The following is a 15,849-nucleotide window of genomic DNA, read 5'->3' on the forward strand; positions in this document are numbered from 1 at the left end:
TTAACTAGTTGCTCAAGCGAAAAACGCTCAATTATATATATATTTTTTTTGACAACAATATTCTCAATCATAATATAATATGATTCATTCTGTACTTATACATAAGTTTTCGGATAGATTATAGCTGATTTATGGATTGGCCAATAAATATACTGGATTGAAGTTATTCAATTTTTTAACCCTAATATCTTTTTGTAAAATGTATACTAAGCAAATTATTTTAATTTACGGTACCTATACTTACTAGCTATATGTAATATTTTCTTTTATAACGAGAAAAAATGAATTTTCAATATAACTGTATTATAGTACGATATTTAAATTATAATAATTTGTTATGTATCACAATAAGTAATAAGTAATAACCAATTTATTTCAGTATATTCCTAGATAGATACTGAAAAAGCAACTAAATTTTTTTTATGTATTTGATTGATTAACGGTTTGTTTATTTATGAATTTTACAAAAAAGTATTGTATATTGTATAGAATGATAACAGTTGTTTGAAAATATTATTTTATGTGCCAATTTCAATATATAATGATAAAAGTGTTTGGTAACGGTTACTAGCTGTATTGTATGCAATTATAGTTTTAGTCGCAAACAAGCCTCACTATATAATATAATAATATATAGTCCAAAATGCTCAGAAGTATAGAAAAGATGATACACCTGGTTAGGTTATTAATAAATGTGTGAAATTGAATTCGTGCTTTCGAAGTGGTTATTATTCGTATAGAATTAAGACTTTAGATTTTAGGTCATCACACGTTATATTCAATGTCGTATATTATAGGTATACCTACGCATAAAATAAAGTGTATAATATACATGCTCGTAAACATATTATGTACGAATACAGTTCACATGACTACAATACGATGTTAATATTATTATTACCTGTAATGATATTATCGATTGTAAAATGTATATAAGCGATAAGTCTATAATATTGTATACCTAGGTACGTATAGTTCTAGTCATTATACGTAAAATCAGTTTCAATGGTACAAATATATAACGCCGGAAAACCGTTGGAATTGCATCGGAATTGTGTAACTCGCAGAAGATATAATAATAATAATAATAAAGCATAGTTGGGTTTCAGTAACACGATATTTGGTCACGCCCTGCGAAGTACACGTACACGAAACGACACACTACAGGAAGAAGGAGGCGCTCGGACTTCATTCATCCCTCTATGGTAAAATAAAGGACTTATGGATCTAAAGTGATATCTCATCAAAGGATTTTTTAACGTCTTCCCGATTGGAATACCCGCCAAGAAGACGCTGAGATCCGGTTTTATTATTATATTGTATTTTAAAGATGGTTTTTTTTTTTATTATTATTCAATCTTCTTCGTCACTCTATATATAATATACAAGAGGCGTTCCTGCCTCGTACGTGACACCGTGGAAATCGGTTGCTAACCGTTGCAGCGACTTGACTACCTCATATTTGTATAGTTCTCATAATATCCTCGTCTCGTAAAAATATTAAATGGATGACAGTTATAAGACATTTATTATTATTATTTTTTTTAGTCTGGAAATAATTATTACGACAATGTGAATCGGTACAATTATTTTCTAGTCATATTGCGTCGTAAAAATATATAATTTTTTTTTTTAAACTTATATCGCCAAATATATTTACATATTTCAGTTTTATAATAATATCTATATCCCATAATATATAATATAAAAATCTGAATAAACTTGAATTTACTAGTTTTAACGTTTGCTATAGAAGATTGCGAAAAATATTTCACCATAAACAACCACAAAAAAGTACCTTTCATTAACAACTGCAAAATGTACAAATAATACGTACACACCTATTGTGATGTTGAGACACAACTTAATTAGGATACATATTACATATTCTGTACCTATGTAAAAAACGTATATCTGCATAGTATATACCTAAGCAATTACAAACAATTTCAAAGATTTACTGGAGTACAAAATTTCCTCAGATAATATTATAATTATAAGCGTAATAATGTACCTATAAATAACAAAATAACAATAATTTATTCGAATGCGTACAACGTTGATGTTTTTAATTTATATATAACAAGTATAGGTGGTAATTATTAATTAACAACGAATATTTTTAAAGAAAAAATTCAAGCAAACGAAGGAGCATGAGAAGTATAATAGTTATATAATTATTATTACTATACCTAACTTAACTTGAATAAAATATATTTTCTGATATTTTTTTTTTAATGGATTATGATAACGACCACGCTGCACTGTGATTACAAAACGTCGATGGATTAACTCACCTAAGATCGGTCTGTACATATAAATAGGGGCTTCCGCTGTTATTCGAGTACTGTTTGCACAATGGGTCGGATCAGCAATACCTCTCTATACATACGAAAAATAATAAGAAATAAAAAAACACACCCATCGCATCGATTTTTATGAGAGATCCTTTTGAAAAATATCGTATATAATATTAATTTAGTAGAGTCAATCATATGGAAAATTGGGCGATGGATACAATGAATGAAAGGAAAAAATCGAATAACATCGTTAGGTACTAATCCGTATAGAGAGCTGTGAGAAATCGAAGGCGGCCCCGACCGTATAATAATAATGTTTAAGACTTTACTATACCAATGGAATTCGTAGGTAATGTTGCAGGTTATGTTTCCATTGAATATTGCAGTGTTTTAAAGTATGAATGAAATACAATGCATTTTGACGGCTTAACACGCGGCGTACACAGGATAACAATAATAGTCAAGAATCTTGCATCGTTTTAGAGTGGGTATAAAAAGTTTGCGATTATTCATATATTTCCATTCATATGTGTAAATTGTAATAATAATACAAATAGCTATTGCTGAAAATGTTGTGATCGTCATACGTGTTATATAATTGTTTTATTATAGCTTTTAATTATATCTACATGTGATTATTTAATTCGTTAAAAAAATGTTAGTTGCGGAAGACGCTTCAACGAAGATATCTGTTTTGGTGCAAATCTTAAATTAAATTGATAGAGGCTAATAAATTTTGTTAAAAAATCAAGTAAATAAACAAGTCACGTCTCGTTTTAGTTGCATCGTAATCTCCTATTACTGGTTTCAACAATACGGAATAACCGCGAGTCGTGACCGGAAAACTGCAATTGTTTCGTCTCAATGACATTGGCTTTAATGTCACTATTAGTAGTTTATTATCGTCATATTGGCCTATATACGTTCTCGGTCGTCTGATTAAGAAATTAAATTCCCGTATAAGTCATTTTCACTTATTGTAAAATTTTAAAATTCCATTACGCTGTGCCTATAGATTATTGTTAAACATCAATGTTTCCGTGCTCTTAAAAGTTGACCTTGATCAATTTCTGACTTGATAATAAATTTATTTTGATGTAACAGTATATTATATATACCTAATGTATGGACATATTGTTTGGATAGACGAGTTCACATAACAAAACGCGCATATTAATCGAAAAAGAAGTTCAAATACTATAAATACTAAATGGAACCATCGAGTTTTTTTAAATAGGTACCTAAGAAATCTCTTCTTTAATGTACATTATCTATCGAGAATTCTAGTTTTAATGATCGTGTACAAAGTACCGTATTTTAAGGAAAACTCCACGGTGCCTGAACACCTAAAGAAAACATAATTATACCTATCCACTTACCTGTATTATACCTATTAAAAAAAACACAATAATATTATAAAACAACAATTACATTACTTAATTCATTGTTTTTTACTAAAAAATTTTAATACAATTTTTAAAAACGATCTAGATATTATTTTCGAATGGATATTTTGAATTATGTCACATTATCTCTGCTGACATTGTTGTAATATTAATATATTATTAGGTACATATTATTAGCAATAATTAGCATAATCATAAATCATAATGACGATATGCGCATTGTAATTTTTAACTTAATTACCCACCTGCAGTGTTTTTTGTTAATTAATATTTCCATATTATGGCCATATTGCGGGTTTGTCCATTATTTTATTATTGTACAATCTGTAAATTATTATTTTTCTCATAAGCACGTCAATTAGTTATGTTGTGGATTTAATAGAAATATTAGAAAAAATAGAATAAAATTAATTAATTAAAATGTACGACATTTCAGGCAGGGAACTTGTGTGAAGTGGCAATCCATTGATGGAAGTTCATAACATGTAAAATGTTATACTTATTGCTGTTTTTAACCGACAGCGTAGTTCACACACAGTACGCACGTCATCAAATTAATACGTTCTATCGTGTTTGGTACAGTAATAATATAATGGTGTAGGTAATAATGTGTGGAATTAGATAGTTAAAAGAAACTAATTAGACTTAAATATAGTATATAATTATTAGCAATGTGTGGCTATTGTTTCTGCATTGTACGATGGTGATGCGTCTTTAATCCTTAGCACAGTTAAGAGGATATCAGCGCAATATTTGTTTTATTTCTCAGACGGGCGCGTAATATAGGTAAAACGCTTTCGCCTAAAATCGTATTTTTTTATGATTTTTGAGTGATCTTAGAGTAAAATCGCCCATCACAAAAATTTTAGAGAATAATATTTTTGAGGGTATGACGTATCGCTTTTATATTTTATTATTATTCGACTTTGTATTCGACTTTTACAATAAAAAAAAAAAATTGTATATTTAAATGATGTTTGAATTGTTCTCGAGACAACATTTAGAAAAATCGATAGGTTTATGTCATACCCTCAAAAATATTATTCTCTGTCGTTTTTACAATGGAACACCTCACTCGCTATGATTACTCAAAAACATATGAAAAAATGATTCTGCGTAAAGGCGTTTTGTCTATGTTGCGTGTGGGCCAGGAAGAGAAAGCAAACAGTGCACTCTTAACTAGGATGTGATAACCACCCGTGGTCCGCTATAGGTAGAGTAAAAATTGCACAAGAATACAGCGAAAAATCTGCAGTGTATAGAATTCCTATTGTTGAGTATATACTATATAATTATTTTCGGTAAAATTGATCAGATCATCCGAAAAAAATCATCACACCTACGGGATCGGCATAATACCGCCGCCGTAGTTGTCGTTGGAATATTATATAGTATCGCAGTATTGCCTTTATACGAAATGATTCGCGCAAACTATTCAATATATACGTATTATATTGTATACTTGTTCGGCCGATACGCTTTGGTAATAATAATATAATATACGATATACATACATAATATCGATACACCCGTATATTAAATATAATATACTTTTTGTACATGTTTTATGCACTTTGTAAAAATCGACGTGTACCTTAGGTATATTATAGGTATAATATATTATAATAAATATTAATAATATCGTTTCCGTTCGCGCGGACGCCCTCGGGGCGCGTTTAACTCTTGTCGCGTGTTTATTTTTTGGCTTAAAAATCACAGCGTGCCCGCCGAAGGAGCGGATAATATATATTGTACAGTATATAGGTATATCATTATATTATATACGCAGTAACCCCATATATAATATATATGCAGTGCAAAATATACATACACCGCGGTATATATACTTATTATTCGATGCGTATACATATATATATATATATGGTATTTAAACTGTGAAATCGGTATCGCAGCTATACAAACGTTCGCGTCGTCGCCGTCCCCTGCCATCACATAATAATAATATAATATATATACATATAATATCGTAACGGACAACATAATATACGAAAAGGGCGGCGATCTATATATATTGTATTTTATATACATGTACATGTTATATTCGCGGGACTAATTGCCTTCTGGTTATCCTCGGGCAGGGTTTATCTAATGTATACATCGCCGCTATATAACATTTATTGTGTTTTTATCATCTGCCGCCGCCGAGCCCAGCCCCGGAGTACATTATTCCGACGGAGATCCCTTTCGGTTCGACGAACACGTCCATCACTGCTGCGGACCGCGGTGCGCTCGTATTTTCGTTCTTTTTTTTTTCACCGTCGGCATTATGACTTTTATCACGCGCACAATATACATATATATATATATATATATATATATATATATATATATATGTATATATATCTTATATACATAGCGGTTATATATATATAACACACGCATTCTATATACTTCGTATATGGTATATGCACGTATACGATGCGTTGTGCGCACCGTCTCTGTTGGAAAAAAAAAACGAAATAATAGAGTACGAGCGGTGCGCATATTATTTTGGAAACCACCCCCGATCCCTGTACGCGATGTATATACATCGCGGTCCGCGCGCCACCGGTTGTGGCGACGCTCCGACCAATGGCGGCGCGGGCACGGATAGCGCACGACACGCCCAGACCCGCGGGGTGTCCGTGTCGCAGGGACGTGTCCGACGACCACGGGATCGACGAGTTGACATTTTGATCTCGATCGTCACCACCACCATATATAGTGCGTCTCCGTCGTCGGCTGTTCGTCGGGCTCTTGTTGATATTTCATGTTGTAAAACATTTTTTTTTTCGACTTCAGTTGGTTTTCGATTTTTGGTTTTTTTAAATTTTTTTTTAATTAACTCGTTTCACTGTAATATTTCATTTAACCACGTTCTGCCGCAACGCACGCGAAGAGATCATCATGCAAAACTTCGCGGAACACTCGTCCAACGCCATTACCAAACCGACTAACAGTAAGTCTATACGACAATATATTATATAATATTATCATAACGAACGAAAATAATATCATCATTATAAAACACGCAATAATTATTATTTGTTTGTTTGATCGTTTGTCGAACGAAACCGGTCAACGTTTTATGCTACCGTTCAAGTCTTTTTCGTAATTTTTATCGTTTTTTTTTTCCGGCGCTTATTTGAATATATTATACACGTTTAAAACATTATTATATTTTTCAATATAATGTCGTAAATTAATTTGTGAACATACACACGAGAGTAAATCAATAAAAAACAGTATAATATAAACAAATCGGTAGTAAAAGTCTTGATAAATTATTTCCGCGTAGTATTATTGTCTTGTTTATATTTTATTACTATTTACCGATGAATGATGATGATCGAATTTATCAGTTAAAAAACTTACGCACCTTCGCGAGTTCTTCAAGTATATGTACACAGAATATAATAATATTATTAATGGATAATATTATGTTTTCGTCATACATTAGTCATCGGTGGTGTGTTTTTGTTATGCAATAATGTAATCTTATATCGCGGTTATGGCTTGAACATATTTACACTTACAACTTGATTACGTGAATCTGTAAATAGAATTATATTTCAACCAAAAACATTAAGTGATCTATAATTTTGCACGGAATCAAAATGAACGTCAATTTTATAATAAACAATCAGTTAGTTTATTATTATGGATATTCAGCGGTGAATATTAATTCATTAGTTATTTAAGTTGTATTGAAATATATCCATATCACCCCCGCCCCAGACAAAGTTTCTAGTTACGTCATTGGGTTCACTTATCATGTTTTGTTATAAGCAATTCTAACAAAGAGATATTGTTGGGAATTTGGAATACACCATACGTCATATACGCAGGAACGAATATACAATCAAAATCACAATTGAATAAATAATAATCATTTATCATTTTAAACTATGTTTATAATCGGTTTTTATTTTAAATGTTTAACGTATGGGTAGACATTAGAACAACTGAGTAACCTAATAAACTTAAAATGATTTAGTGAACTGCAATGGTTTAAATCGTTAAATCAATAAATCATATCTTGCCATTAACTAGCTAGGTTAATGAACTAGCTAGCTAGGTAGGTACCGCCATAGACCTATAATAGACTCTCGCTCACTCTATATCGTACCCCTGACTTCTCTCTCTAAGCGCTGTCTATTAGTTTACAGGTCTATGCTAGGTACACAGTATTTAAAACACTCTTTCGCAATTTTACTAAAAAACAATATTATATTGAAAATGATGTATAGTGTAGATTCGTTATAATAATTGTAATATAGCGAAGTACAGGTCATAATAATAGGTACTGAATAATTTTCTTTTAATTATTGTTCAATAAACGATTCAACTGAGGTGGAAGTATAATACTAAATTGGTTCCTATCTCAGTTGCGATACCATGGAAGCAAAAAAAAAAAAGTCATAATTAGTAATATAGGTAGTGTTTTATATCTTTATTAATTTAACATCCGAGTCTAATCATTTGTCCTGTATCTAAATACAACTTTCATAGTTCTTCATCTATCCAAAAATATTTTATATATTATCTCCCTAGCTATAGATGATAGTCCGTATTATTGTAACACAAATAGTAATACTGTAATTAGGGAATTAGAAACTTATTATCTTGAGATCAGCGAATGCTGTTGATTTTAATATTCTTTGTATTTTGTATACTAATATAATATATTATTATACTAAATTATTTCCAATTTTATTGACTGCAATAAGTTCAAAGGCTGCAGGTCACACACACTGTGTACGGTTTTGTTTATCCGTGAACAATGTTTAGTATAGTTCACCAATCACCGTAGACTATATTATTCACTCACTTGAAAACCACGCATATTATACATTTTTCATCGTTGTTCGGCGTTTGACCTATATGTCTTATCTATTTTGCACACTACGAACATGGAGTGAAAATCCAACCACTTAGTTTTCAATCCGTTTCGGTGTAGGTACAGTATCAGTTTTTTCAACCCCTGCACACACCATCCATGTATATTGTTTGAACTATATTATTATCGAACGCTGTTGACTGTTTCTGGATAAATAAAACAGTAGTTGATCAGCTCAACAGGACGATGTTTTTTCTCACTATTTGAATGGAGTGTACCCTTATCCCTTATTCCCTTATCCCTCATTATGAGATAAAAAGCTATTTCCGTCAATTTCCCCCAAATAAAAGTGCACGGAACTTCACTGAAGTCGAGGGATATTTTCAATTACCGGAGCTCTGCAGCGTTCACCAAACATAAATTATTCACTTGCCCGAAATTTTTTATTTTCACTTGTTACGATTTTTTTTCGTAAAGAATGTTTTCTACTTCCGAAATCAATAGATTAGGTCATTAGGAAACGCAACGACGACCCACGGCGCATTATTCTTACCCAATCCCCGAGTGCGTATTTCTCGACCCTAACATTCAGTCAAGATTCAGTGCTGTGGGCGGAGTTAGTAGGTATAGATCAAAAACGAATTTTACAAAACCTCTTGGCTTATTCGATCAGTGTGGAGCACTGAATCGACATAGAGCTAATATTAAGTGTTTAAATGTTAGATATTATTAATCTAGTTATACTATTATCGTATTATATTATAAAATATAAACTTAAATATAATAATAATATTACTTACCCACTCAAATTTCTTATATAGTATTTAGTTAAATGGTATTTTAATTTAATACGAATATAATATACAGGGTCATATTCGAAATCTATTCTTATAAATGTATAATACATGCGTATAATTTACGTATTACTTGTGTATAAATAAATAAATAAATTATATATTTCCATATTTGGTGTTGATTAAATTGTATTTTTTTAATTGGTAAAAATGTATGTGATAAAATTTGTATAATATTATAATCAAATTTGAAACCGTGTTATCAAAATCATAAAAATGATACGACCAATATCACTGAGTCGTCTCAGTATCTTATATTCTTATGGTTGATTTCATATTTAATTACTCAACATAAACCTCACTCCTCAGTCCTCACTCAATTAGCATATTTTTCGTTTCCCGTTCAGGTATTGGAACTCAATTAGTATATGTTTTTCGTTGAACCCGGAACACAATTAGTACATTATTATTTTCCAGTCCAGGTATTGGAGCTAAATTAGTGTAGCGAACGGAATTCAAATATCTACCATAGTTATAGCCTATAGGTAGTCTTAATAGTTCTCTCATATTTTGTAAATCAAGTAGGTATTATAATCTTAACGATGCGTTGCTCTATAATTTTAAAATGTACCCAACTATCTTAAATAAATAAAATTATTATTGTGAATTACATTTTAAAAATATTATTTAAAAATAATGATTTTTACAGACAGATGGATGAACACCTGGTTGAAAAAGATTCCATTGTTAAACTTGGTATTTTTTACTTGTAGCAATTGCTATAGGTTGAATGTGAATACTTTTTTTAAAACTTATAAGCTATAACATTGAGTATTCGTAATAAATTACAATATCCCGTAAATACAAATTGCATACAATATTATAATAATAATTGCATAACTAATATATTATTTTGCTTTTATAATGTTTGTTTTGTGTATAATATATATTGAATATTAATAAAATATTAATAGATTTCGATCTAATACTGTACTCGATGAAAGTGTCAACAATAAACACTGAGTATTAATACTTAGGTTTCGTAAAAGTAATTTTGGATAAATACAAACTCTCTTCACTGCATCTAATAGTAATAGGGTCGGCCATACGATACGCGAGTTAGGTCAACAATTTTTTTCTGTGGAAATGGTTAAAATTAATTAAAGAATTTTGCAGTTATATACATATTCACAATGCGAAATTGTAATGTTATATTATATACTGTATGGTTGTCAGGTCGTATGCCGATGATGCACTGGTATACTCGTATGCATAGTATAGGAATTGGTAAGGAAACTTAAATGCTGGTTGTGCTATTGTGAGTGTTAATGCATTAAAAATATTTTCGTAATAATATGATATGGTAATAAGATGAAAACAAATTTATATAATATTTTATTTAAACGATATTAATATCCCAAGGTTTTATTTTTTATAGGCAAAACTGCCAAAGTATCTTCATAAATAATTATAATAGTAATAATTATAATAATAATAATTATAATATTGTGCAAATAATATAACATGTGGGCGTGAATAATTTTACACTCGTTCAATAATTAATAATAATAATAATTTATCTATTAACCCCTCCCCCCACACACACACATATAGAACCATAATAATTTACCTATTTATAATATTATGGTAAACTATAATATATATTTTTAATAAAGTCAGCAAGCACATGTTATACGTGAGAACTTATGTGCGAGTAGCGAGTTTTCAAGCAATCGTACATAATACTCGTATTATAGAACCTACGGTCACACACATGACATACGTGCACGGTGAAAACACCATATTATTATACCGATTGATTTTCCCCAACTAGGGGTTGAAATAATGAGTGGATTGACGTCGTAATTTATCATATTAATAAATGATCTGGGAAACAAAACCGGGAGCAGCAACGACAGATACGATATTATAATATATATATAGCTGCCGCATAGTATAACAGCACTTAACGTACTTATTACATAGGTAGTACATATTCTAATAATATAATTATCCCGGTTCGACCATGTGTCCATAAAGCACGTCATCGTCATCGCTCCCCCGCGCCAAACACGAATACGCGCACTGCAGTTCTCACACGTATAATATATAGGCAGGTACCTGTTATTATTATCGTGATGATGATGCGCATTCGTGCAACTACGATACAATAATATGTTATACTTACATATTTTTTATCGTGGCCGTAAAAAAAATTCGTTCCTATAAACGCGCGGTAAATAGAGCACGTCACTGGTGTACATGCTGCAGCAGTGACAGATGACGGCGGTGGTAGTGCACTAATTACCGCTCGTTTGCCCCATTGTTTGTTGTTCGTATATATATATATATATATATATATGTGTATATATTATTATATATTATTATATTATATATAGGCACGTATTATACATTATAATAGAGGGTGTGTTTCAATAAAGCACTTGCTCCGGCGATAATTTCATGTGATATATGGGAATGGGGCGGTATATAGGAAGTGGTGGTGGTGGTGGAGGTAGTCACGTATGTGTGTGTATAGGAGGCGTATATATAGTGCGCGGACTTCCGGGGACCTGTTGTGCGTTTCCTGCAGCGTCTTTCCCGTGCCGGGCGAGCACATGCAAATAGCCGCGCGCCGGAACCGTCGGATCAAAACGACCGCACAGACCTCCACCTATATAACCTCCCCCCTTCCGCGGGGGTGAAAATAACATTTCGGAAGTCGTCAGGTGGATCGCGTATCGTAGTTTGGTGGTATGTGTGTTGTTTTATACGGTCCATCTGTCTCGTGTGCGCGGCGAGTGAATTTTATTGTTGTTCGTGTCCAGTAATTAATTTGCCGGCCGTCGTATGGTCGTCGTCGTCATCATCATTCGTCATCGATAATTGATAGTTCCCATGATGCGCGCAGTTATTCCCACGGAAAATAGAATTTGACGTATTGTATTTTGTTTTTAGGTCGGATCCTCTACGACATACCGTGCAAAGTGTGCAAGGACTTTTCGTCCGGCAAACATTATGGCATATACGCATGCGACGGATGTGCGGGGTTTTTCAAAGTGAGTACACTGCAATATACTATGTTATTACCTCGTTTTTATACGAATCAAAAATATATTTTTACCTTTACGGCATCAAATATATTATCATATTGTATTCATGCACTGTTTATTAACTTACAAATAATTTTTAAATTCATAAGTCACTCTGAGAATTTTAATGACGGAATTAATTCAATATTTGTATAGGTATACTTAGCAAAGTATTTCACATACATAAAGTATAGTTTTAAATTATTAATTTGATTGTTATTATTATTTTTTTAGAGATCTATTCGGCGTAACAGACAATACATTTGCAAATCAAAATCGGAAGGTGCATGTCCGGTCGACAAAACGCACCGGAATCAGTGTCGAGCTTGCAGACTTCGAAAATGTATGCTTTCGGGCATGAACAAAGACGGTAAGTAATAAATAATAAACGATTTTCGAGTGGTGTTGAAATATAATTTCTATCTCGTAATCGTTAAAGCTGTCCAACACGAACGCGGTCCTAGAACGTCGACAGTTCGTCGACAACTCCAAGGACTTTGTTACTCCAAAGATCGATCGGCAAGTAACTCACCGCCATTGGATTTAACGCCCAAGAGGTCCCCCGAATGTTCGACCACTTGTTCTACCCCGCCCGGCAGATACATTCCCGATTCGCATTTATATTTGTCGGCTTTCCGACCACAGGTAAATTATTACTCTTGTAGGAGTATGAATTATCGTCGATGTATATGTTGGCACTATATGGATAATGATACTTATATGTTTGTGGTTAATCTTTCAGATGTCAATGATGCCGAGATTTTTAAACACTATGAGACTCACGCAAGCAGTTTACGAGACGGCCGCTTCGATTTTGGTCACAGTTTCTACGGTCAAAAGTTTTCCCGCTCTGATGACTCTGCCTTTTGTCGACCAGGTATATACCTATATAATATTATGATACGGTTTTCGACTTGAAAACGAAATCTAAATTCCGTGCGATGTTTAAACGTGTCTGTTTTCATTCGATTATCAAGTTTGAATTGCTCCGGGAGAGCTGGCACGAACTGTTCATATTGACGGCCGCTCAATTTTTTTCGGACACCGATATCTCTCTGCTGCACGAAGAACACCGGTCCAACTTCGGATCGTCGATGGACATCGACGAACAAATCGCCGTGTTCAAAGATACGTTGGCCGCGGTAAAACACCGGCAAATCGATCCGATCGAACAGTATTTGTTGAACGAAATCGTACTGCTCAAATCAGGTGAGATTATAATTTATTATAACAAGCTGCGACAACAATAGTCCCTAACAGCAATAAAAATACGCTCGAATAATATATAATATTCGGCGGCGTTCAATAATTATCATCCTCTCCCACTACCTGCAAATACGTAACTGAATTACTCCGTATACAAGTTCGACACGTGACTTGGATTTATGCGCGGATACTAGAAATAGTAGATGCAAACAGGCGGTTTCTTCGAGACGTCCTTATGTACTTTATTTTAATAACTCGCATATTATATTATGAATTTCCTTTTCATCGATATGGATCCCCCAACTAAATATCTGCAAAATATAAAATATTCGCGGTCACTCCATGATTAGCGGGATATACTCGTCGTAATATTAATGCCGGGTTGCATGGACTGCAATCACTAAACATTTAACGAATTAATATAGTGAGCTAATGATGCCTTAAACATGATTTAGTGGTCCATGATTGCAGCAGGGGTCCATTACATTTTATCGAAACGTTAAATCAATACATTTTTCATGAGACTCTACATGAGTATGCCTAAAAAAATGAACCTAAAAATAAATGTTGAAATAGACTAGAAAGCCGCTGATAATTCGCTACGTGACATATTATAAAATATTAAATCAAAAACATAATAATAACATATCGTTTTTTGCACAGCATCGGTCAAGGGCCGCGGCTGCAGCAGTTCCGAAAACACGGAGACCATTTTGGACGGGCTGTCCGTGAAGAGCAAGGAGGCGCTCAGACGGCACGTGAACCACGTGCACATGGCCCGGCCGGACGCGCGATACGACGAGCTGATCGACATATTACCCGGTATCCGGTCCGTGCCCAAAACCACGGTTGTCGAGCTGTTCTTCCGCCGCACCATCGGCCAGACGCCCATCGAACCATTCGTGTGCGGCACGTACACCAACTATCTGCAGACGGCGCCGCACTTGCAGACCATCATCAGCAAGGCCAAGATATGCCATTGCTTGCAGTGACGACGTACGTGACGTTTAATGTATATTATAGGGCTGGTGGTATTTTCGGTATACCGGTTATTACCGGTGTTTAAAAAATGTCGATATCCGGTATTTTCGGTATCGGTATACATTGAATTGGTATTATCTTTGTTGCTGAAAACATACCATGTAATATCTACTTTTATTATTTATTATTTTTATATAATAATATAATAGCCCTATATGGCCTATCCTAGATTGGAAACATGGAAACACTAGTAAAATTGCTGAGGTATGGTATTTTCGATAATTACCGAAAATACCGCATAACCGGTAGTAAACTATTACCGGGTACCAGTATCAAAATTTGAAATACCGCCAGCCCTGAATTATATAATATACGACGTAGGCAGTGTAATATTTACCCAAACGCGTTGTATTCTAGTTAAACGCTATAATGTATTGTGGGTACGTTAGTGATAAATATACAAAAATTGTTCATTATTATATTATAGACGACCCATATATAGTGATATTGTACATAAATAGTATTCATTAATTATTATAATAATATATTTTCCATCATTTTTAAACGCAAATCATTGATTATGTTTCTATGCATAATTATTATTATCATCATTATTGTACACGCGGCTCATCGACGCTCATGCAGGGTTTGAAAAATTAAACAAATAAATTATACTCATTATTATGTTTATATTATATCATTAGAATTATTAGAATAAAATAATATATAATTATTGTTTTGAGCACATTTTACGAGTTCCATCGTCAAGTACTACTATTATTATTATTTTAAATTTTTAGGCTTTATTTTATATTGTACATGATATACATAATATTATTGTAAACTGTGATTGAATTATTATTTTTCTTGAATAAAATTTATACATATCTCGAGAATGGTTGGTTTTGTTGGATAGAAAAAAATTCCGGATGTGTGGGAACGGCGGCGGTCTAGTTAAAATATAATATTTTTTTTTGTTATTGTTTTTTTGAGTGCCTCTACACTCGAAAAACAGAATGCGGGTGATTAACAATTGCGATGGCTCCACGGGATGTCAAGTATTGTTTGAAACGGGAACGTCCCGAGGTCACACAGGAAAACAAGTTGAATCGACGTTTATAAAAATAAAATAAAAAATAATACATATTATATACAGGACACACTCGTTTTATTGATGATAAAAGGATTTTTACATAATCATTAATAACTTAAATCTTAATTGTATAATAA

The 15,849-nt window shown here is 32.7% G+C and overlaps 1 protein-coding gene across 1 annotated transcript; it reads left to right on the forward strand.

Moving 5' to 3' along the window:
- The first annotated feature begins 6,403 nt into the window (after positions 1-6,403).
- LOC100168680 (nuclear receptor subfamily 2 group E member 1-like) lies at positions 6,404-15,553 on the forward strand. The gene is made up of 7 exons (XM_001945880.5): positions 6,404-6,665; positions 12,299-12,399; positions 12,667-12,802; positions 12,872-13,077; positions 13,175-13,309; positions 13,410-13,641; positions 14,302-15,553. The coding sequence occupies exons 1-7, from the start codon at positions 6,614-6,616 to the stop codon at positions 14,628-14,630; spliced, it is 1,191 nt and encodes a 396-aa protein (XP_001945915.1). The 5' UTR covers positions 6,404-6,613; the 3' UTR covers positions 14,631-15,553.
- Positions 15,554-15,849: the final 296 nt, after the last annotated feature.

Source organism: Acyrthosiphon pisum, chromosome A1 (genome assembly GCF_005508785.2).
Source record: "Acyrthosiphon pisum isolate AL4f chromosome A1, pea_aphid_22Mar2018_4r6ur, whole genome shotgun sequence".
NCBI lineage: Eukaryota > Metazoa > Arthropoda > Insecta > Hemiptera > Aphididae > Acyrthosiphon > Acyrthosiphon pisum.

Coding starts and splice junctions, on each gene's coding strand:
- LOC100168680 (XM_001945880.5), top strand. CDS start 6,614: ATGCAAAACTTCGCGGAACACTCGTCCAACGCCATTACCAAACCGACT. Junction 6,666..12,298: donor CATTACCAAACCGACTAACA/GTAAGTCTATAC, acceptor TTTTGTTTTTAG/GTCGGATCCTCTACGACATA. Junction 13,642..14,301: donor AATCGTACTGCTCAAATCAG/GTGAGATTATAA, acceptor TTTTTTGCACAG/CATCGGTCAAGGGCCGCGGC.